The sequence below is a fragment of the Crinia signifera genome, chromosome 4 (genome assembly GCF_055691185.1).
Source record: "Crinia signifera chromosome 4, ASM5569118v1, whole genome shotgun sequence".
NCBI lineage: Eukaryota > Metazoa > Chordata > Amphibia > Anura > Myobatrachidae > Crinia > Crinia signifera.
Window position 1 is genome coordinate 298,344,541 of NC_139220.1, and position 25,153 is coordinate 298,369,693.

Genomic DNA, 25,153 nt, shown 5'->3' on the forward strand with positions numbered 1-25,153 from the left:
GCTGGCGATGTTCCCCAAAAGAATAATGAGTAAATGCTCCCAGCATCATAAATGTGGTAAACAAACTGTAGTGCCCCCAGTATACATTAAGCAACACAGATGCCACAATGTGCCCCATACTGCTGGAATAGTTATGTGTGGGGCACTTGGGCCTCTGCTGTGGCTGTTTTGTTAATCCAGCTTTGAATGGTCTGTTCCCTTTGATTTCTGATTGGATCAGAGCCATTTTAACGTATAGACAGCTGCCAAATTCTATGCCTATTCCCCAATTCTAGGGGCCTTCAAGCCAAGGCAGATTGGGTTGTTGGGATCTGCCTCCTGAGCCTCTCGGGAGGCATTCTAGAATGCTGTCCACTAATCAGAGTGCTGACAGCCATACACTGTATGGATGCCAGTGGAGCGTTGGCATGGAGTGGCGTGTTATATTTTTTGTTTACATTTGTTTCCTAGAATGGGTGTGAGGGGGCCCAAAATGCATTGCTTTGCCCGGGGCCTACAATGCTGTTAAGACAGGCCTGGCTTGGATGGACCTGAAGAAATAATACTACGGCCAATGAGTGCATTATTTACAAGTGTCCTATGAATGTGGTCTCTCTGGCAATCCATTCCGTAGGATCTGGAACCCTCACTTGACTGTTACTTTGCAGGCTCGTGGGTGTTTCAAAGGGATAGAAATGTATAATTGGCGGTTGGAATGCCAGCGGTCAGAATACGGACGTTGGCATTCTGATGGAGGAAATCCCGACATGGGTCAGGTTTCTGCATCACAGGAGTCTTACCAATCAAACCTGTTCTGCGAGGAGTAATTCTGTTTCGGACACTCCCAACTGTAAGAAGAAATATGGGTCAGATGAACAATAATGGGTTATTCTAACAAGGGTGCAGCATAACATTACTAAAAGGTGTCAGGTTAAATAGGTGATCACCGATATCACAGCATTAGAGGTGATGCATACGGGATAGTAGGTCAGAGCTGGTTTGTTGGGTAACTGTAGCTCTCACCTAACCACCCTACTAAGGTGATCTCCGCAGGGGGTAACACATAAGCTTCTACTGCCGGAAGAGCTAGCACTGGGAGAGACATGGATAATAGTATGCAGCCTATCAATATCACTGAGGCTCATGTCCCAGTGATGTCACTATTCCCTAATGATTTGATAGTTTGCACACTTGTCCAGGACACAAAATGGCTGCCTGTATTGTGTGCAGAAAACAGATTTCACTTAAGAATCGAAAAAGAAAGTAAGACCCTGAAGATAGGGGAGTCGCCAGGAAAGCTATACTCACCAGTTCCCTTTGCCCTCTCGTGGATCATCTAGCAACACCCGTATAATGTACAGGAGACAACTCAACAACTTCAGGGAGAACGTAAACAATCTGACTCTCAAACCTGAAATACACAAGATTACATCAGGCTAATATAAAGCATTGTACAATTGATTGAGAGAAAGTGGTTTAATACCATTAAATGGCAAAACTCTAATTCCCAACAAACCAGAGGCCTGTTTCAGTGGACAGGAAATACCAACCCTGCAGGGTATATCCTGCCACTTACTGTGCCAATATGAATTGAATATGTACAGGTTGAGTATCCCTTATCCGAAATGCTCGGGACCACAAGCATTCCGGATAAGGGAATATTCCGGTTTTTGGAATAATTTTTTTTTAGCTAATTTTTTTTTTAGCTATACTTACCTGCCCCTGGTGGGTCCCCGATGGTCCCTCGGCGTCCATGGAGTCCTCCGGCATCCACGGCAGGCCACCAGCACCGTCTCCGGCATCTCCAGCGTTCCCAGGAGTGCTTTGTGCAAGTTCCCAGGCGCGCCGGTGACGTCACCGGCGCGCGCGCACTCACGCAAAACACTCCTGGGACCGCTGGAGACGCCGGAGAGGATGCTGAAGGCCTGCTTTGGACGCCGGAGGACTTGTTAAGTATTGAAAGAGGGTTAGGGGGGGGGGGGGACAAAAAAAAATTGAATTATTCCAAAAAACCACGGTTTTTGGAATAATTCGGATACGGGATGCCCGGATACGGGATACCCGACCTGTACTAACATGTGCTATTTGGGGGTCATTCTGATGTGTTTGGACAGGGCCGAATTCAGCCACGTTCCGATGGTTGATGGAATGCGCATGTGCACGGTCATTTGTGCGCATGTGCAAGTCCACTGTGCGAACAGCCCCTGCGATTTACAGTTGCAGTGCCGTTCACATGCAGCGGTGTGGGGGAGTGAGGCGTTTCATGGGCGTCCCCATGAAAATGCTGGGTGTTCCCATGGGATTGCGGGTGGGAGGAGGTGTTCCGGGGGTGAGCGGCTGACATCACATGACGTCAGCCACCCACAGTGTCTTCAGCCGTGCCTTGGATAAATCATTCAATGGTTATCGGCCATCGAATGATTTCTCCTGCTGCAGGCACATGCTGCAGGGGGTGGCGATTCTGCGGGTGGCGGGGCAGGCCCTCTGGGACTCAGTAAGCGGCGAGCTTTGTAGCTTATGGAATTAACCAGAATCAGGGAAAATGGCAGCTCTACCAATAAGAAAGATGTGGGGGATGATTGCAGGGCTCCAATTGGGTCCTTCTACAGCACCCTTGTAGAAATAGGCCCATAGGCTTCTATAGTATAAGGCCAGTATTTGCTGACATTACCCTCCGCTCCAAAGCCCCGGCAGCAGGGTAAAACCTGGGTTTGTAAAGCACTTTTCTGTTAGTAGATGCCATACAGTACCACAAGGAGCCCTTAGGCAGAATTGGGCCCCCTCAATATGGCTTCCTATTTAATTATCCTGACCGCACACAGAGATCAGACACCCGACCAGCAGGTTTCCCACACTTCTTCCTACTTTGGGATTCATTTATTATTATATATTCGGTACTCTTTACTTAGAATGGCGCCCATCTCGGCCATCTCGGGCACTGAATGCACTAAAAAATCAGGTGCGATGCGACAGACGAGATGCCCGAGATTTCCCATAGGGAACAATGTTAAATGTCTCAATTGACCCGATTTTTCTGTTCAATGCCTCAATTGACCCAATTTTTCCATAGGAAACAATGTTAAATGGGCCACAGAGGCCAAATAGGCACCCTGAAGTGAATAATGGCCACCCGAATTGTTAACGCCACCCCACGATCAACGTCAACCCGAAGCGTGGCGAGCGCAGCGGTATGCGTCCTACGACCTTTTCATACCCCCACTATCCACGTCGGCGTGGAGTTGAGAATAGAAAGTGTGGCGAGCGCAGCGAGCCACCGAGCCCGAAGCGTGGCGAGCGAAGCGAGCCCCGCAAGGAGACGCGGATACCTTCACAGGTATCCGCGTCCCCTCGCGGGCTTCACAGCTGTCCGCGTACCCTCGCGGGGCTCGCTGCGCTCGCCACGCTTCGGGCTCGGTGGCTCGCTGCGCTCGCCACACTTTCTATTCTCAACTCCACGCCGACGTGGATAGTGGGGGTATGAAAAGGTCGTAGGACGCGTACCGCCGCCCCTCGCGGGCTCGCTGCGCTCGCCACGCATCGGGTTGACGTTGATCGTGGGGTGGCGTTAACAATTCGGGTGGCCATTATACACTTCAGGGTGCCTATTTGGCCTCTGTGGCCCATTTAACATTGTTTCCTATGGAAAAATCGGGTCAATTGAGGCATTGAACAGGAAAATTGGGTCAATTGAGACATTTAACATTGTTCCCTATGGGAAATCTCAGGCATCTCGTCGGTTGATCGCACCCGATTTTTTAGTGCATTCAATGCCTGAGATTTTTTACTAACGATGCCCACGATCAAAATCGTGGGCGCCCTTCTAAGTAAAGAGTACCATATATTCTATTAGCATTCTTGTTCTCGTATTAATGTTGATCAGTTCTCTCCTAATTACAGCAGTGCAGCCTGCAGCAGCTCAGGGCTCAATGTGTTTCTGGGGAAGACAGCTGTGAGCAGCAGCTGACCTCAGGGTGAGATTCTTACATGCCCACTGGTCTCTCTCCACCGACCGGCACGGGAGGACGATAAAGAGTTCTTATGCTTATACGCATGTTTAGACATTTTATTATGAACAAATATTTGGTGGAGAGAATTGTAATAATAGTCTGGCCTGACTCCCACCTAATTAATATTTAGCAGTCTCTCATTTAGTTAGGTCTAACAGTTAGATTAATGTTTTTTCCTATGATGTCACCAATTAGTGGGAGGGACACACTTCATATTATATAGGGAGACTTATCAAAGCTTGTAGAGAGGTAAAAGGGTTATTTAATAAACATGATCTTCTCCTAAAAGCTGGAAAAAAGAGATTAGTATCTTTCCTCCAATTCACATAACCTCCAACATGACCCTTTCTGGGGTCCAAAATAGTCTGGGGTAGATGCATGAATGTTTATTATGGGGGTGCGGTATCAGTGCCGTTAGGTGCAACACTACCACTTCTCCCCCATGTACAGTGGTGACGAGAGGGGGGGAGTTGAGTTCTTTTTGCCCAGGTTTGCTGGAGGATCGGGCAGTGGGGTGAGAGATTACAGGCTGCCGCCGCAGCACAGCCTCTCTCCCCAGCTCAGCACACGCAGCTGCAGCCTGTCCTCTATCTCCCTCTCGATTATTTATTTTCTCACTGGGATGTGTCTACGCCCCTCCGAAGGCCCCACCCTGCCCAGTGGTCACACCATCTCCAATTTACCAGTGCCCAGCTTAAGGTGCCCATATATGATACAATTATTGTATACAATTTGGACTAGATCGCACCGCATGGAATAGGTTTTGCATTGCGATGAGATGAAATCTAGTACATAAGTACGTGCAGCACATACTTTTTGAGCTGTGCGATGATATGTGTGACGGGAGCGCGCATCTCATCGCACCCAACAATTGTACCGTGTATGGGCACCTTAACCTGTTGGACAGGACTCACTGGCAGTTGGTGTGGACTGTGCTCCGGCCCCACCTCACCAACTGCCACTGGCAAGGAAGTCTAGAAACAGAGCATTGGGCCATGGTGGAAGGCATACAAACTGATTTTTTTGGGCAAATTTATATCCATCACTAGAAAACATAAATATTTCATCTTCCAGCTATTACTAACAAATCAGCTCCTAATACAACTTTCACAATAAAACAACGTGCCCAACCCAGGATACTGAACCCAGGTAAGAGCCAGGGCTTCAGATATACCTACACCTTTCACACCACCGGATGGTCTGGTTACCGCTGTTCACGGAATCACTTGGGGATGACATCATCTCCAATCACTACCGATCCTGCCAATCAACAGCCATTTAGGCATGACTCGTGTCATGTATGACCCAGGTATGCCTTTTACACTGCAGCTGACTGGGTTGGACCTGGTAATAACCCCGGTTGTGACACTCGTCCGGAACCTGGGATGCACAACCCAGTATGACCCGTTCATACTAAGCAGGACCTTGGCCATGCCGGGTAACTCCGACAATAACCCAGTGGTTTAATATCTATGTAAATACTTACTTGACCGCTGATTTTTTATAAAAAACAGTTTCATACGTTCTTTGAAGGAGTTTTCGTTCACATAAAATTCAACTTGCACTCTGAAAATAGAAGAAAAAAGACAGGATAATGCTAAGATCAGACATTTGGATGGAAATTGTATGGAACAAAATTGGGATGTCTTACTATGGACCTATTGCAGAATTGTTTGCACTTTGGTCTTGAAAACATATGGAAAATGATGCAGCCAATACCCAGAGCTTACGCAGTACACATTCACACAAGATGTGCTTTGCATATGGTGGAACCTTCGAATTTGCATCGGGCCAATATGTTCCGTTTTACAAATTAGTCCCAGTCTCAGATCAACCCGTCACATTGGCACAAGGCCAGTATCAATTTATGCAAGGATACAGTACATGCCTTTCTCATTCTGGAGATGTATGAAAATAGTTACATTATGCAGAGTTATTGTGAACAGGATCGTACTGCTTCAGCTTTCCTTGGGTTGTGGATGAATGTGCTCCAAGCGCCTGTCTCTTTACCCAACGGCTACAGTATACATAGTCCTGTTACCTTGTTTCAGCATCTTAATAAATGGATCTCCTTATGTATGCCTGCCTGGTACAATATATGTGTTTCGTTTACAGAGATGAGAAATAGCAGAAACTGGAAGAGAACAGTTTAATGTCAAGAAATCAGAAAAACAAGAACGCGGCTGCAAAGACACAGATAGAGCCGCCGTTGTTCATTGCCGGTGCCCGCCAGATCCTCTCCTCTGGTGAGCGTCGGCGATAGGGATCGGGGCGCATGTGCATCTCACGCGCAAGCGCTTCCCAGTATCACGGCGGCTGGGAAGCCCCAGTTTGGGGGGGGGCGGGTCGAGGCAGCGAGGGGGACCGGTGGCGACGGCGGGGAAGGCGGCAGGGACCCAGGGCAAGCTCCATTGCCATGGGGCGCGTGGGGGCTCGCGATACTTTCGCCAGCCCCTGCAAGAACTAGGCCGGCTCCATCTGTAGCCTGGCAATGTCATATAAAGCTAAATCGTAAGGGGCCTACACACGGGGAGATTTGCTGAGTGTTCTGAGCGATGCTAGATCCCTCATTGCAAAGCAATGTGTCAGTGCTGTATGCTGAACGATCTGCCAGGGCCAGGCTTGATTGGTGAGAACACTGTCCCTGCCGATGATTAAGCAGATTTATCCAGCATGCTGGATATTAATCGCTGGGCGGAAATCGCTATGGCCCCTCATTAGGTCGATAGTTAAAAGGTCAACCACTATTGGTCCACAGTCAAAAGGTCGACACATGAGCGTGGTCGACATGCATTCGGTCGATGTGGTTGACACACGCAAAGGGTCGGCATAAAAAAGTTTCACATGGAAAAAAGGTTGACACAAGTTTTTCATGATTTTTTTTTTAAAACCATCTTGTACATACTGTACCATCCCAGTGGGCATAGTAAGAGATTGCTAGACTCTTCAGGGGAGATAAGTGGGAGATTGCTAGACTAATACAGTGCAGCAAGGCTCTGTGCAAGGGGAGGGGGCACAGCACAATTATACGCAGGCTTGCCTACCCTCCCAGAATGGCCGTGAGCCTCCCGGAAATCGGGTCCTTCTCCCGGCCCCCCGGGAAGGTGGGCAAGTCTCCCACATTCTGCTAATTGCCCCCGATCCCCCCTTGCCCGCTGGTGTAATTACCTGAAAACGCGGGTCTGCGGAGAGGGGGCGTGGCTAAAATGACGCGATCGTGACATTTTGCATCATTTAAGCCCTGCCCCTCTCCGCAGCCCGCTAATCACGTAGTTTTCAGGCATGGGGGCGGGGCCAAGTGATGTCAGACTTGCTCCCGCCCCCCTGACGTTTTGCCTCTCCGGGCTTCTCCCGGAGAGGTGAAATTAAAAGTAGGCAAGTATGAATTATACGGTGTCCATGTCAACACAGACACCAAAAAACCATGAAAAACATGTCTTACATCTGCGAGCACTGGGTAGCTGACATCTGCTGATGTCACAGGCGCATTATCATGGGAACACCCAGCGTTTAATAGGAACCCTCGTCGCCGACGCCGTGGGGCACCCCCCCTCCCCCTGCCCACACTGCTAGGTGCGAACGGGATAGTGAACAGGCAGTCCACCGCGATCGCTCGCACCAAGCGGCTGCACGTGCACATAAATGCTTATGCGCAGTGGCTAAACATCACTTCCCCGTGCGAACGCGCGGGGGAGCAAGGCAATTAGAATAACCTCCAATGTGAGAACAACTTCAGCCGACTGCTGCGCAACTATAATTCAGCTCCTTCATGTTTATCTAGAGGTTTCTTGGTTTTGCCAATTATAGACTCTATCAGCAGAGGAGTCGGTCACTGCCGTAGCCACGAAAGCGTTAGCAGCATATAATAATGAGTGGTCTCAGGAAGCGTTTTGAGCATTTAAAAAAACCAAGCTTTTATCGGTGTTCTGTTATCCAGATAGCTAACAACCATTATTGTGGAGGGTGATGCCTCTGAGGTCGTACAGTGAGCAGTACTTTCCCAATATTCCTATCAATGCTCTCTAAACGCCTTGTTTCAACAGCATATATGGCTTTAATTAATGGGGCCTGCAGCGCTGGGTGCTGAGCGATCTGTCAGGGCCAGTGTACTCCTGTGAGAACACTGGTCCTGACTGGGGATTAACTAGATTTATCCAGCATGCTGGACATTACTCGCCGGGCGATAGAGACCCATGGGGCAGCGCATCGCTATCACTATGCCCCTACAAACGGAGTGATGTAGGGTCATTTTTCTAATGAGATCCCTTAGAAAATGCCCTGAAATCTCCCCGTGTGTAGGGCCTTTAAAATTAAGAGAACAAAAGTCTCTATTTCATGTATCTTTTGCATGTTTGAGGCTTATTTGAAGTATGCCTATATGTATCACCATAGGCACGCACCATAAAGGTGCAAAATATGCCTTATTATGGGCCTGATTCTGGTTCACTCGCAAAAGTCTAATGGACAAAACCATGTGCACTGCAGGTGGGGGCAGATGTAACATGTGCAGAGAGAGTTACAGATGGAGCATGCTTTATCTTTGCAGGGGCTGGCAAAATTATCGTCAGCTCCCACCAGCCGCCGCCTCGTGGTGAAGGAGCTCCCCGTCGCCATCTCCCCCTCCGCCAGAGCCGGTCCACACTGCTGCCCCGACACCCCCCCCCCTAACCCTGCCCATCTCCCTGAAGCGGAGATGGGCAGGGACACGCTGCCCAGCCGCCAAGAGACTGGGACGCGCATGCGCGTGAGACGCACATGCATCCCAGTTTAATGGAGTTCCCATCTGCCAGCGCTCGCCAGAGGGGATGTTCTGGCGAGCGACCGACAAAGACAAGGAGGGGCTCCATCTGTACATTTGGGTGGGTTTTTGCTTCCAAATGATATCTATATTGCAGCCAGTATTTACCCTGCACAGAAACACAATAACTCACCCAAATCTAACTCTCTCTCTGCACCTGTTACATCTGCACTACCTGCAGTACATATGGTTTTGTCCATTGGAGAGAGAATTTGCTTTTGCAAGTGAACCAGAATCAGGCCCTATAAGTAAAAGGACAAGACTTGGTCGCTCATGGTATAAATGGCAGACAGTGTCTAGGTCAACAGTCAAAAGGTTGAACAAGACCTACAGGCAGAAGGTCGACACATTAAAAAGGATGACATGGTCAAAAGATCGACACAATCAAAAGGATGTCATGAAAAAGGTGAATTTTTTTTTTTTTTTTGGGGGGGGGGGGGGGGTGTTTATGTCAACATAGGTCGATATGGACACTGTATTAGTATACCGCCTCCCCTCGCTTGCTTCCGGTGCAGTGCATCTCAGAACACTATTATATTCTCCGTTTATGACCGCTGGGATGGTAAAATATGAACAAGTCATAAAAAAAAAAAATCTTGAAAAAGTCATGTCAACCTTTTTTCATGTCATCCTTTTTCATGTGTCAAACTTCTACCAGTTGCCCAATAGTGACTTGGTCGCCAGCATTTCAGGGGTGGTGTAGAGAATTTTTACCCAAAACACCCCAATAGATTATGTCCTCTCCACCCTTCTGGTTTCAGTGCTTCTCAAATGTGTATTGTGCAGGATCGGATTAAGGCATCTAGGGGCCCCAGAAAATGGAGATGTGGAGCCCCCACCAATAAAATTGACAATGTGCTGCTACCCTATCCACACGTATAAATTGAAAATACCCCCCCACCACCACCTCCAATAATTTCAAATAGCAGTATTATTAATTATCATTACGTTATTTATATAGTGCATACATATTCCGCAGCTCTTTACAGAGAATAATTGAACAGTCACATCAGTCCCTGCCCCTGTGGAGCTTACAATCTATATTCCCTACCACATGTACACGCACACACAGACATTCTAGGGTTAATTTGTTGGGAGCCAATTAGCCTACTACTATATTTTTGGATTGAAGGAGGAAACCGGAGCACCCAGAGGAAACCCACGCAAGTACGGGGGAAATATAGAAACTCTGCACAGTTAGGGCCATGGTGGGGACTGGCACCCGTGACCTCAGTGCTGTGAGGCAGTAATGCTAACCATTATGCTGTCCGTGCTGCCCCAAAGGGCACTGGAGTCGGTCAGAGGTTAGTTCACAGTGCATGAGCACCAGGCTGATGCATTGTGTGGACTGAAGGCAGGGCTGGCGCCACCACTAGGCAGCTTTAGGCACTGGAGGGTGGTAGTGGGCAGCGGAAAAGCTCCGGCTGAGGGGAGCAGGAAGAAAGGAGCTGTGAACAGGTAAGTGAGCCGGGTCCTGTATGCCCTCCTCCCTTCAGGAAGCACTCAGGACAATAAGCACAGCAAGGTGACGAGAGTATGTACAGTACATTTCCACACTCCCCAGTTCTCTACTAGATGATGCATATGCTTGTCAAAATAAGATCCATCTGCCCCCTGGCTACAGCTTCTGAGGAAAGCCTGATCTCTGGATGTCTTTCTACAGTATGTCACTACAGAAAAGATTATGAGATTTCCTAAACTAGTTAATTTTAATAATCCTGTCCCACAAACCACTAAACATGTTTTTAACCTTTTAAGTGCAGTGAGAGATCCTCAAAATATCTGTTAAAAATGAGCAGCGAATGTTTTTTGTTTTTTTTAGCAATATTTAACTAAACGTCAGTTCATTGACTTGGCTGTATTTGTATTTATTTACACTAAAAGAACAGTCGCTGTGAGAGCCGCTGGCATTTTTAGTAGATATTTTGAGGCTCTCTAAAGGCCGGTACACACTGGGCGACTTTCAGATGAAAGTCCCTCAAAACCGCAGGATTGAGCGGCTTTCAGCTCAAAGCCGCCCAGTGTGTATGCCCCAGTGGTGAGCGCTGCTGCGCGCTCCCGCAACATCGCCGGGAAAGCCGCTCAATTGCTGGTTATACCAGCAGATGAGCGGCTTTCAGGACGGATTTGCATAGCGCTCCGCTATGCACTGCCGTCCTTCCCCCTCCGTCGGTGCCGGGCAGGGGGAAAGTCGCTCAGTGTGTATGCACTGAGCGGCTTTCCTCGCAGCAATGATTGTCATCAACGCTGTCCATACACGCTGGGCATAGTCGCCCAGTGTGTATGGACCTTAACAGCAACTTTGGTACTCAAAGGGTTAAACCGCAGGTAAAACTAGGCACCCTTATGCACCTACTGGAAATCTGTATTTAGCAATAAACTGACTCAACCTGTCCAAATTCTCTTGTGGTGCCACTGTGACCCGAATATAAATACGCTTTCCATAAAACTTGGAAGAAGGAAATTAGCAACAAGCTCACAGAATTGCACTGCAGTCTTCAAGCTCTGGTGCGTGGGTGCCTGTTCAGCAGGGTGGGGGTTACCTGCTCGCTGGGCTGCGAACACTCGCAGCCCAGTGAGCAGGTCTGAATGAGGCTCATGGTGTGTGAGTGTCACTCATCGGTTTATTTAACCCCAACTATTATGAGTTATGCAGACCTGATTGCATGGCTGCAAATTCACAGGCCAGGTGATAATTGAACAACTGTGCATGCGTGAGGCCATCTTGCGATAAAATCCTACTTTTTTATCGCTGACCATATGCAAGTTGATTGACACAAAGCCGGCATTTGGAGGTGGTAACTGTCCGTTTCTGGGAGTGTCAGGGAAAACGCAGGTGTGCCCAGGTGTTTGAGAGGAAGTCATATGACGTCAGCTCTGGACCCAATCAGCCTGTTACTATCACAGCCGCCGAGTAAGTCCTGGGATACGCACAGGCCGCACACAGTAGTTTGTGTATGAAATTACTGATAACTGCTGATTGGTCACCACCTTCTCTTTTGCCTCGGGCACCTGGTATGAACTTACGACAGTGGCTCGTGGCTCCTTTCTGCCAGATTATTTTGTAATGATTTATTATAATATAATCAGCCATTTCACGTACATTTTACAGATGATTAGGGGCCCATTTATTATATACTATTTGCAGTTTTTTGGGGGTTAGCTGTAAATATTAAGAATATTAAGAATCTCCCAAATGTGTCATGGAATCTCCGATCTTTCCTGCTCGGCCAGCCACATCCCCCATAGGTTTCTATGGGGGATGTGATGCTGCCCGGCATTCTTAGATGGTGGTAGCCCATTGTAGCCTATGGGCTACAGACCACACTGCTGGCACCTGGCAAAGAAGAGCACAGGGTTGGGCCCCTGTCCCTGCAGAGACGTACATACTACAGAAAGGTTTGAATATTGCAATGCTATCCTGGGTGCAGTGGCATAACTAACATTTTTGCACCCCCCACCCGCCCACCCAGGGCCAGATTTGTGCCTAGGCCCGTGAGGCACAGGCCTCAGGGCGGCACCAATCAAGGGCGGCACAGCGGGCTGCCATTTTTTTAAATAGCAGCATGGCAGAGCGGGTGGGAAGCTGACATGATTCATCATATAAAACAATGGTTTTGTGTCAGCGCCTGCTGTTTTAATAATTCTTTACACGGTTCTCTAAAAATATAAAGTTTTAATTAAGGTAGAAATATAAAATTACAATACATACAATTACACATATAAAAAATAATAAATAAAAATAATAAAATTATAATTATAGAAGTATCTCATTAATGTGAATCAATTAGCAGCAAATAACTTCTTGTTCTTTTAGAGGTATAATTAGCGACAGTCCCGTAATAGGGTATAAATTATGCTGATGATTATATTACCATCCCATGGCGCAAGTTGTTGTGTTGGCCAGTTCAAATGGGTTGTGACGATTTGGGGTTCGGTTTGCCTTATGATTTCAAAGGCTCAAGGGTCCTGAATCGACAGTCCTCCTTTCCTTCTCCTTGGATAATTAGGGATACGTTTTGAAACCCAGAATGTGAAGTGTCCAGGATGATTTTTGGAGGTGGACGTCTCAGGATAAAAATGAACCAAGTCACTTGTATAATGGTGGATGGAATCAGCAGTTTAAGGATCGCTCAACGCGTTTCTCCGGAAACCTCCGGCTTCCTCAGGAGCAAGTGTGATTGTGGGACAGTTTGTCCTGGGTTTATATACCTGCATGGCTAATTGATTTTACTGATTCACATGTGTACTAATTAAAAACAATAAACCAATAAAACAAGAGAACCGTGTATATTTTGACAAATGAATGTAACTAATATTGACAGGAGACAGACACTATCATTATCTATTCATAATATGTAGAAGTAATAGATTTATAACAATCTTTCTGTCATAGATCAGTGTTGCGATCACGTGACCCGGAAGTAGGTCTGTTAACGGATTTTAAACATAAAAATGGCACTATTGCGCACAATCGGAGAATCATACCTGGCATGGGACGAGAGTGGGGGGACCAGGCCAGCGGGGTATGGACGTCCGACGCCACTGCCTAACGCCGATTGCCGGTATTGGCGACCAAGGCTAGAGACGCGTCCATCCCTTCCTCCCCCGGCGTCTCTAGTGTTGCAACACACAGTACATCACCGGCGGCGGCTGCCTGTATCCAAGGGTCCCCCTGCGTCTTCGCTGAGTGAGCTGATTTGCTCAGGCTCACTGCCTCCAGCGCTCATTGGCTACTGTATACACACAGCCTATTGGCTGCTTTGTATCCAATGGGCGTGGAAAGCAGCTGAGCTGAGCTCATCCTGTGCTCTGTCAGTCAGTGTCTGAGAGACTGACTGAGACACAGTCACAGCAAATAAAGTTATTACTCAGACACCCGGCCACCTTCCCTCTGGGTCCTCCATAGATAATACAGTTAGCAATGCATACCCTCAAACATGACCAATTCCATTCGGTACACAATGCTCTGTTCCTGGACGTCCCTGGTAATGTATGATTGCCAGCACCTGTGTTGAAACACCCTTCTCTTCAATTACCTAGTTCCACACAGGTGCTGGCAATCATACATTACCAGGGACGTCCAGGAACAGAGCATTGTGTACCGAATGGAATGGGTCATGTTGGAGGGTATGGCAATGTTATGAGGTGGGCTAAAGTTAAATAATGATTACATTAAAATAGGGGGGGGGGGGAAATGTTGTGCCTAGGGACGGCCTGACCCCTAAGTTCGCCCCTGCGCCCACCCAAGTAAAGTTAAGCACCCCCCCTTACTCCTCCGCATGCCGCTGCCGCATTCCTCGTCCCGCACCGCAGATATCTTCCTGGCTCCGTCTCCTGCAGTTCTAATAAAAAATTACACAACAAAATGGCTGCCCACTAATAGCAGACAGTTTTTAAGGATGCTTGAGGAGGCCGCCACCTACTCTAACATTCCTAAAAAACTGTATGCTGTATGGGGGCAGCCATTTTGTCATGTAATTTTTCATTAGAATTCAGGAGACAGAGCCAGGAGGATTTCTGCGGTGCCGGACGAGGAATCCGGCGGCGGCACGGGTGGCTCTCACGCCACCCTCTCTGCTTCTGCCACCTAAATCCAGCACAAAAAAGACAGTTACATCAGGGTTGCCGACTTTAATATTCTCCTTTAATTTCTCTCCGTTTTGGTTTTATATATATATTGAAGGATATGTATGTAGAGCAGGATTGGGGAACCTTTGGCCCTCCAGCTGGTGTTGAACTACACATACCAGCATGCCCTGCAACAGTTTTAGCCTGTCCAAATAGCAAAACTGTAACAGGGCATGCTCGGATGTGTAGTTCAATAACAGCTGGAGGGCCAAATGTTCCACATGCCTGATGTAGAGGATCATGCGGAACACGATTATCCGAAGAAGCGCAGATAATTCTGCACCGTCACCTGGATTCTGACAATGGCCTCAGGTGCAAGCTATGACACCAGACCACGCTGTGTACGCATGGCGACTGTAGCTCTCAGTACAAAACTACCTTTCCCAATACCGATTACATAACGCACCAGCTGCTGTCATGCTACGGCACAGGAACCGCTATTCTAGAGTGACAGCCTTATCACAAGAACGAGCTTAACGCAGGCAGTGGAGCTTCTCGGCTAATTTCACACAGCTGCACACAGTATTGTGCGTGTTAACCTGTCTGCTGCCAGACAGCCCTGAAATACAGAACAATGCTGTTCTCAGGCTTCTCTAGCACAAAACAGGGGCCATCTACTGATTTAGGGACTTTGTAAAAACCGGACCCGGACTAAACCCCGGACATCAAAATCTGCAGTCTGGAGCTTGTAGTGTCCAGTCCGGGGGGTGTCCCGTCCGGGGGGGGGGGTTCTTGTCCGGGGGGTTCCCTGTGATAGCTATCATCAGGGACGTGGGGAAGGGGATATTACAGCCTCCCCGTGTGGTCCGGCCTGTCCAGTTTTTTGCTACATGCCCGGACCATACAGAGAGACTTTATTCTCCCCCACTTCCACTCCCTGGTGACAGGTGTCACAGGCAGCCTCCCCAGGCAGGACACCCCCGGACAGGACACTCCCTGGACCGGACGCTACAAGCTCCAGACTGCAGAATTTGAGGTCCAGTACGGCGGTCTTGTCCTGGTCCGGTTTTTACCCATACCAGGGCTGTAACTAGGGGGGGCTAGGGGGTCACGCCATGGACGTGCGGTGAGGTAAATGGCTCAAGAGTCCCTGGGTGGGGGCGCTAGTGTGAGGTTCCGGGGATGGGCAGCGGGGGTCCAGGGACTGGTGTGTTAACGCTGGCTCCTACCGAGGTCCCGGGGACGGGCAGCGGGGGTCCGGGGACTGGTGGGTTAACTCCGGCTCCTACTAGCGCTGCCGGGGGGTGTGAGCGGGAAGCAGGTTTTAAAAAGACTTGCCGGACGCTGATTGGCTGAATTCAGCCAATCAGCATCCGGCAAGTCTTTTCAAAGCCATTGGCGCTTCCTGCCGCCAGTGAGTGAAGGCTGCCGCTACACCAGTCCCTGGACCCCTGGACGCTGCCTACCCCTGCTGGCTGCACACAGGTATGTTGGCAGCAGGGGTTCAGGGACTGGTGTAGCGACAGCTTTCACATACACAGCCGCTCGCTATTTGCCTGGTGGCGGGAAGCGCTGATGATTTTGAAAAGACTTGCCAGACGCTGATTGGTTGAATTCAGCCAATCAGCGTCCGGCAAGTCTTTTCAAAATCTGCTTCCCACCCACCGCCCGGCAGCGCTAGGAGCCGGAGTTAACCTTCTCCAGTCCTCGACCAAGTGACTGCCGACCCGGGCGCCGAAACACCTAGTTTCGGCCCTGCCCATACCAACTGATTTATCCCTGGCAGAGCAAAGAACAGAAAATATATATCAATCACAACCTGTTAATATTATCCGACACACATTCACTGGGTTTTTTATCGCTTAGGACATGGGTGGCCAACCTCGTTAACAAGGACACCTAACAGTTCATGTTTTCCAGACCACATGTGGATCTGTTCAAATGTTTCTGCGAATCTGTTCAAATGTGTCAGATAGTAATGAATACATCATATTCTCCAGCTAGAAGATCTGGAAAACATGAACTGTAATGAGGAACGTGTTCCGGGAACCCAGTGCTTATGTCATGGTTAATATCAAAGGGAAGAGACAGCTACGACGGAAACTTAATTGGAATCAGAAGTTGTTTACTGCACACTGCCATATAAAGGAAAGTTTACTTTTCATTGTTAGGGCAATGTCAGGTGGGAATTTTAGCACAGCCAAGAAGCTGTGATATGCCACAGAGAGGATATGCTGAGTTACATCACCATGCAAGTGACCGAAGAACATTATTTTCCATCACATCAATGCAATTTTGTTACATTAGGTTACAAACTTACGATATAAGTTGAATTATGCCTTATAATTATAATTTATAGCTTTACATATATGTGTTGTATTCCTTTTCCTATTCACTTAATTTGATTGGGTAAAAACCACAGGGTGGTCTCCCCCTCTGATGTATTGTGTGTTGAATTAGGAGAAAAGGAGGCCTGCAAGAACGGCTTTATTAATAGTTTCTGTGACAAAAGGAGTTGTACCGCTGTGAACATTTAAGTTCCGTATTCGACCAAGCAATAATTGCAAGTCTTTTGAAGGCTATTTGAGCAATAAACATCTTGGGCCAAATGTAAAAGGGTGAGAGTTTCAGAAAGTGAGAGATTTTGGGAGAGTTTTCCCATGTTTTTTAAAGCAGCAATCAATTACATGGCAAAATCAACCTGGTTTTGCAGTGTAATTGATTAGTGTAATTAGCAGAGTGGAGTCAGTAACAAACATTTCACTAATATCCATTGTTGTTTGTATTTGTATTTTGTGCTGCAAAGGTGAATGTAAAGCACTTTGCTTCCTTTTAGTAGACAAGTGCTATATTCAGTGGTGTAACTATTGCACCGCAGCCCCCGCGACCGTGCGGGGGGGGGGGGGCGCTGTGCATGTGCGGGCGCCGGGGGCTGCAGTGCTACAGTTATACCCCGCCGCAATCCCCCGCAGTCTTTAATGTCTTCAGTACGCGCTGGTCCCGGCTTCCTTCTTCTGCTATGAGGACCACCACAAAATGTCCGCCCCTATTTAGCACACAGTTCTATGAAACGGTCTGCAGTATGGGGGCGGACATTTTGTGGTGGTCCTCATAGCAGAAGAAGGGAGCCGGGACCAGCACGTACTGAACCGAACGTAGGTAAGACTGCGGGGGATGGGGGGTTTGCAGGGGGCGCAGGGGGGGGGGGGGGTTGGGACGGGCGGGCGTTGGTGCGGGCGCCCTCCCTTTAACGGCGGGGGGGCGCCCAAATCCTAGTTACGCCACTGGCTATATTAATAACATTATTATTATTATTATTATTATTATTATTATAGTTAAAGTGTGTTACTGCTTGGTGCAGATAGTGAGGTAAATCCAATCACAACCAATGAATAATATATTGCAAGTGCATTGGTGGGTGTCTACAGCTTATTCTGTATGTCTGTGAACTATCTTGTACACAGCAGATGCAGATATATTGGTGCGTCTACCAAAGTGTACGGCAACCTGCCGACAAACCAGTTACATGGCTTTAGGAACCACAAACAAAAACATCACAATTGAATTGGGCAGGCAAATTTATATAAGATACAGGATTTTAAGGAAAACACCTGAAAGAAAAAAGTGGACCGGAGGAGTAGCTGGAGGAGAGGCAACCGGGGACGCCTGGGACTTTATTGCAATCTGCCCATATTGTAAGTATGCAATCTTTTCAGACCATTATGCTTGGTGAGAGTCAACGATGTTCATTCACCCTTTTGTCTGTTATTCATGTTTTAAAATAAAAGGGATATTGCACTATATTCACCTTTCTTTACATATGCCGAATTGGATTGGAACACATCTGTGATCTGGTGGTGACGTCACCTCTCCCCAAAAAGGCGATATATACATTTTTTTTTTAATTGTGTATATTATTGTATTACACTATTGTGACTTCTCTTTTCTCTCTTGGGTGCAATGGTATGAGAATAAGAGGAACCACAGTCAGCACCAAGGGAATGTTTATTGTATTAATGCGGTTGTGATGTCTGGCCAAGTACATCAAGGGCATACATTTTTAAAGGGGCACTCATTTACAAAGCATGGTTTTGTCTTGTAAATTACGGCTCCTTAAAAAACCTCAGATTTTGTCTGACATCCAGCACGGCTGCCGGACTCGGAATAGATTACACCCACCCACCCCCCCCCCCCACCCCCAAGTTGTCGATTGGTAAGTGTGTATAGCCTTGTTGAGGAGAAATTGCTAAAGTACTAATGGATATTACTGTATAAAGGGGGTTATTCTAGTTTACTCGGAAAGGCACAATCACTCTGTAATGAACAAACCCATGTGCGCTGCAGGTGGGGCTGATGTAACATTTGCAGAGAGAGTTAGATTTGGGTGTTTTATTGTTTCTGTGCAGGGTAAATACTGGCTGCTTTATTTTTACACTGCAATATAGATATCAGTTTGAAGTACAAACCCCACCCAAATCTAACTCTCGCTGCACATGTCACATCAGCCCCACCTGCAGTGCACATGGTTTTGTCCATTACAGAGTGATTGTGCCTTTCCGAGTGAACTAGAATAACCCCCATAATGTACACTGACAGGAAAAGGTTCCAGGCGGCAGACAGACAATGTCTAGTCAGCCAGTTAATAGGTTAACACCAAAAGTTAGACATGCATTAGTTAGACATTGACAAAAGTAAAACATGGCAAGTGCAGCGAGCCATACGAGGGGATGTGTTACACTTATACGGTGTCCATTTATACATATTGATTTTCCATGTCAACATTTTACTTGTGTTGCTACTTTTCTCGGTTAGGCTAATGCATGTCTAACTTTTGTCAATGTCAAACTAATGCATGTCTAACTTTTGTCAATGTCAAACTAATGCATGTCTAACTTTTGTCCATGTCAAACTAATGTATGTCTAACTAGTGCATGTCTAACTTTTGGTGTTGACCTATTGACTTTAGGTCATCACAAATGTCATAGATGCTTCAAGTTTTTTTTTTCCTATTAAACCCACAATCTGCAATATGTGAATAAAATTAATCTATATATTAAATATATGTATATTTTTTGAAGCACAGAGGTTCCTTGCAATGTTCTGAGGCCCAGGACTGGCCTCACTCACTAGGCAATGCATCCTGATGTTTCCTACAGTAAAGGATTCGCGCAATTCTTGCCTACTCCAATGGAACGGCCGGGAGGCTCCCTGAACATGCCCCCACCACTTTGATACAGTTCAACCCTCACTCCAGAATCTTCTCCTGGAACGTGCGTATTCAAAATCTGGTGGCCGGGGACAGAATCTAACTGGAGCCATTTCTGGAGGCAGAAGGTGTCACTTAGATCACCATGGCAGCTCTCAGTTAGGAAAGGAAATTAATACGTGCCACTTCCATTGAGTTCAACAAATAATGGAGTTTTTGGTTTTAGTTCCACTTGAAACATTTAGCTCTTCGCTGCAGCAGGCGGCCATTGCATGCACGAGCGCCCCTGCCGCAATTACCTCCAGCTGGAAGGTGGCTAAAGCCTGGAAACCTGACTAATTAGCCTGAGAAGGATGTGAAATGCTCAAGTGAAGGCCTGACAGAGAGCAGAGATCATAAAAACACCCTTCTGAAAATTAATTCTACAATCTGTTCTTTCCGGCAGGTTAGGTTGTGATTTCATGCTTGACAGGAAAACAAAAACACAGTTTAGGAGCCCAGGGAGAGTGCAAGGGAGAAGGAGATTAAATGCATGAGGGAGACTGGGAGCGAGTGAGAAAATAAAATGGAAGTATCTATATAAGGAGAATGTTATTGCGAATGGGAGATACAGAAAAAAAAGTCTATAAATGGATGTCAGGAAAATGGTCCTAGGAAGCGTGGAGGGGGAGAACAGGAAAAGATGAGACAAATTGAAAGCATAACAAGAATCATTACACAGACAAATGTTGGCATAGAAACGGGAGAACAAGATGGAGGAGACCTGAATAACAAGTACGGTATATGAGATTTTATTTTTTTATTTTATTTTTTTGTGGTTTCTGAGTTTAATTATTTAGGATTTATATACTAATTTAGGCATGCACCCCCTAATGACCAACTCCCCCCTCACCAGTTGGAAGAGGCAGAGATCTGGCGCCCCAGTCTCTGTCCGCGGTGACCACTCCAAACATTATCTCTAGTGTCAGAGGAACCCAGTGTGCCCAGCACTACCTGGAAGTGCAGATTCCGGGAGTGCTGTCAGAAAGGAACCTCCTGGGCAATGAATATGTAAGTTCCCTTGGCAATGAGCATGTAACTCCACCCTGTAAATGAGCATGTAACTAACCCTAGCAACGAGCATGTAACTTTTCCCTGGGCAACTTGCATATCATTTCCCTTGGCAACGAGAATAAAATTGCTGGCAATAAGCAACGAGTATGTAGGTAAGCGCCACTTATGTGGCATAATATGTAATAGACATTATGGTCCATGGTACAATGTGTAATAAGAATTAAGGTGCGTGTTAGAACGTGTAATGGCAAATATGGCATGGGGCATAATGTGTAATGAGCATTACGGTGTGTGGCATAATGTGTAATGGCATTATGGTGTGTGGGATGATGTGTAATTGGCATTACAATTTTTTACATAATGTGTAATATGCATTATGGTGTGTGGCATAATGTGTAATGGGCATTACAGAGTAAATTTTTGTTGCGCACAGTACTTATTTCTAGTGTCTGTGTGTGTGTGTGTGTGTGGGGGGGGGGGGGTGAATTTTTCTGAAACCCATATACATTACCGGTAAAAAATTTGGGGTCAGTTAGAAACATTAATTTAATCAGAAATACACTCTATACATTGTTAATGTGGTAAATGACTACACTAGCTGCAAACGTCTGCTTTTTAATGGAATGTCTACATAGGTGTATAGTGGCCCATTTACAGCAACCATCACTTCAGTGTTCTAATGGTACATTGTGTTTTCTAATCGAATTAGAAGACTAATGGATGATTAGAAAACCCTTGTGCAATTATTTTAGCACAGATAAAAATTGGTTTTCTCGTTAGATAAGCTATAAAACTGGCCTTCCTTTGAGCTAGTTCAGTATCTGGAGCATCACATTTGTGGGTTCGATTATAATCTCAAATGGCCCGAAAAAGAGAATTTTCATGTGAAACTCGACAGTCTATTCTTGTTCTTCGAAATGAAGGCTATTCCATGTGAGAAATTGCCAAGAAACGGAACATTTCCTACAACGCTGTGTACTACTCCGTTCAGAAAATAGCACAAACAGGCTCTAACCAGAGTAGAAAGAGAAGTGTGAGGCTCCGGTGCACAATTGAGCAAAAAGACGAATACATTACAGTCTCTCGTTTGAGAAATAGATGCCTCACAGGTCCTCAACTGGCAGCTTCATTAAATTGCACCCACAAAACACCGGCCTTATAGACAGCGTGGCAAAGAAAAAGCCATATCTGAGACTAACCAATAAAAGGAAAGGATTAATATGGGCAAAAAAAACATTGGACAGAGGAAGATTGAAAAAAGTGTTATGGACACAGAAATTGAAGAAGGTGTTTGAATCACACAGAATAACATTTGTGAGACGAAGAACAAGAAAAGTTGCTGGAAGTTGCCTGACGCCATCTGTCAAGCATTTTGGAGGTAATCTGATGGTCTGGGGCTGCTTTGGTGCTGGTAAAGTGGGAGATTTCTACAAGATAAAAGGGATTCTGAATAAGGAAGGCTATCACTCCGTTTTGCAATGCCATACCATGCGGACAGCACCTGATTGGAGCCAATTTTATCCTCCAACATTACAATGACCCAAAGCACACCTCCAAATTATGCAAGAACTATTTAGGGAATGGAGGGTCTGTTTAATGAAGTGGCCATCGCAGTCACCAGATTGCAACCCTATTGAGCTGTTGCAGTAGCAGCTTGACCGCATGGTACGCAAGACGTGCCCATCAAGCCAATCCAACTTGTGGGAGGTGCTTCAGGAAGCGCAGGGTGAAATTACTTCAGATTACCTCAACCAATTAACAGCTAGAATGCCAAAGGTCTGTAATGCTGTAATTGCTGCATAAGGAGCATTCTTTGATGAAAGCAAAGTTTGAAGGATAAAATTATTATTTCAAATAAAAATCATTATTTTTAACCAGGCCAATGTGTTGACTATATGTTCTATTCATATTGCAACTCATTTGATAAATAGAATTGCGCTGATCGCTTTTCATGTAAAAACAAAATTGTCTGGGTGACCCCAAAGTTTTGAAGAGTAGTGTACATAAATACTGTAAGTCACCTTCTAATAAAATGGGCTGCACACGCCTATGTACAGTATACTAACAAAGTATGCATGACAATAACTACTAACAAACTGCTTTTATGTGCTGACGTACACTAAGCCGTTGAGAGGAAATTGCTGATTGGGTTCTATGGCTCATGCCCCATACACACAGGTCGAGCTGAGCTTTGTACGGAGAACAACACTGAATTGCTGAGTTCGCTCAGCACACAGCGCTCAGCACACAGCGCTTCGCCAGCGATGTGCACTGAGTGATCTGTCACTAACTGTATTCTCTAGAGAGAGAACACTGCCAATGACTAGATATTTCAAGCATGCTTAAAATATCTAGCCTGGCGGTAGCGATGTCGATAGCGATGCCCCTATGGGGCATAGAAACACAGCTATTTGTGCTTCATTTCTAAACCATCTAGTCAGATGACTTAGAAATGGGGCTTAAATCACCTGGGGCCTTATTCTGGTTGGAGCGTCCGGGCCGTACGCGTACGTCCCGGGCTTTTTTACGATCTGCGCATGTGCAGATACGCTAATGCGCCGGCGCGAACACTCCACAACGCTTACGGCCGGTGTCTCAACGTGCGAAAAAACCTGTACGCGAGCGTACGGGTAATGGGGCGGCATAGGGGCGTGTTGATGGGAGCGGCCGAAATAATGAGGGAAAATGGGCGTAAATATGGGCGTACACGGGGGTGTGCACCAAAAATGAGCGGTGCTACTACCGCACGATCGACTAAGGCACCGTTCGTTTCGGACACCAAACAGGCGGCCGCCAACCGCCAGCTAAAACCACCCCTACAGATACCGCATGCCAGCGTGCGCCTGAGTTGGCTAATTAACGCTGATTACTACTCAAACACATACACCTGAATGTAATAAGCAATGCTGCAGTCTATTAACTCCAAACCATGATTTCACTGCCTGCAAGCCACACATGCAGCACGCAAACACATTGGAAGCTTATGTTTCTATACTTCTCCACATTTAAAGGTTTGTTTAATTTAAGGTAAGAATCTTTTTATACGCTAAGGTAGGTATTTGCTAAACAGACACATTCACTACCTGCTTTCATAGACTTTACGCAGTAGCACACTCAATCTACACAAGTCGACATGTGTCAACGTGTTCACTCTAATACTAACATAGGTTTTGTATTTAGGATACAATAACATAAACCACATCTAACACCTACAAAGGATGTTTCAGCAATGTTTGAAGCCCATGACCACTATTTTCCACACAATCTTTGTATAGTACCCAAAATTATGACCTGTACCACTATCTCATCTGCTATGATTTGGATTTCACTACACTCTGGATGTAAGATGCCACCAATCACATTATTGCACTCTCATCTCTCTAACAAAGGATTCCTACATCTGCTTATGACACTGTCAAATCATATATATTTTAAAAGTTATGCATGTTTGTTCACAAGCTAATTTATCATGTTTGGCCCATTCACACATCTTTTTTTAGGGAGGACACATATGCATTCCTACAGAAATTTACCTTTTCACCCTTGTTTGTCTGCCTCACCCACTCCATGAGGAAAGCATTGTTCTGGACCTGCTTTTACCTACTACTGTAGGAGCTACCTCACCTGCACACAAACTGCTTTCTCACCTATTAAGTTGCTCTGCACATGTGCTGACACAAACTAATTAGCAGGGAAAAGTTGGATAGGAACATGGGAATGGCCATGGAGAGGGTTACACATGGGAAACTTCCACCACACTTCAACAAATGTTCAAAAATACCCTGGTCAGTAAGTACACATAAATCTAGTATTTGTTTCACACAAGAAATTACACATACCACAATTTTGTTTTAATTTGTAAAATAAATTTATTTGCTGTTCAGCATCACAGCTTGACACTTTAATGTGAGAAATCAAATAAACAAATAAAATAGACACACAAATAATAAAACAGCCAGAACAAGAGGTTGCATATCTCCAAACATGTGTTACCCTGCAAATGCAATGGTGAAAGAAATGGGGACACCAGAATACGTACTGCAACAACCAGGGTGAATACTAAGCAAGATACACACCACCAAAAAAAAATATCCTGCATTTGTAGAGGTCAAAATACGAACTTTCATGCCCATGGCACGCAAATGGATCGATGGGCAACTCAGGAAGCGGATGTCCAGTGCAATTTAAACCTTTGGCCTCCAACCACAGAGGAAGTGAACCAGGTCTCATTTGGGCCCTTTTTTGCCCCTTTTAGATGGGGCCTTCGGGACAGGGGCCTTTGGCTCAGCTGGCTTTCGGCGTCTTCCCCTAGTCGACACAGGAGGGTCAGCCGAGGTGGAAGGTTGGGGAGCAGCTTGGGGTGGGGCAGCAGATGGGGGATTGTCCCTTAGGGACCTGGCGGTGGACAGCTGCTCCGCAATAAGTTCATTCTGGCGGCTGAGGTGTTGGCCAATGCTTAGCATGCCAGCCGCCAGAGTTTCATTAATGCGGTTCAACGCCTCAACCTGCAGCTGGTTTGTGGCCTTCCACTCCGCCAGA

General features: G+C 46.5%; 1 protein-coding gene across 3 annotated transcripts in view; it reads right to left on the minus strand.

Annotated features, from left to right (window-relative positions):
* The window catches only part of LOC146075674 (potassium channel subfamily T member 2-like), a 138,062-nt gene that overhangs the window by 64,643 nt on the left and 48,266 nt on the right, over nucleotides 1-25,153 (minus strand). For all 3 annotated transcript variants that reach the window (XR_014473611.1, XM_083185137.1, XM_083185136.1), the window contains exons 2-4: nucleotides 5,473-5,552; nucleotides 1,288-1,390; nucleotides 780-827 (exon numbers count right to left, since the gene is read on the minus strand). Coding sequence is in view for 2 of the 3 variants with exons in the window: in XM_083185137.1 (XP_083041263.1) it covers nucleotides 780-827; nucleotides 1,288-1,390; nucleotides 5,473-5,552 (231 nt within the window). In the remaining variant the exon portion in view is untranslated. The remainder of the gene's footprint in view (nucleotides 1-779; nucleotides 828-1,287; nucleotides 1,391-5,472; nucleotides 5,553-25,153) is intronic.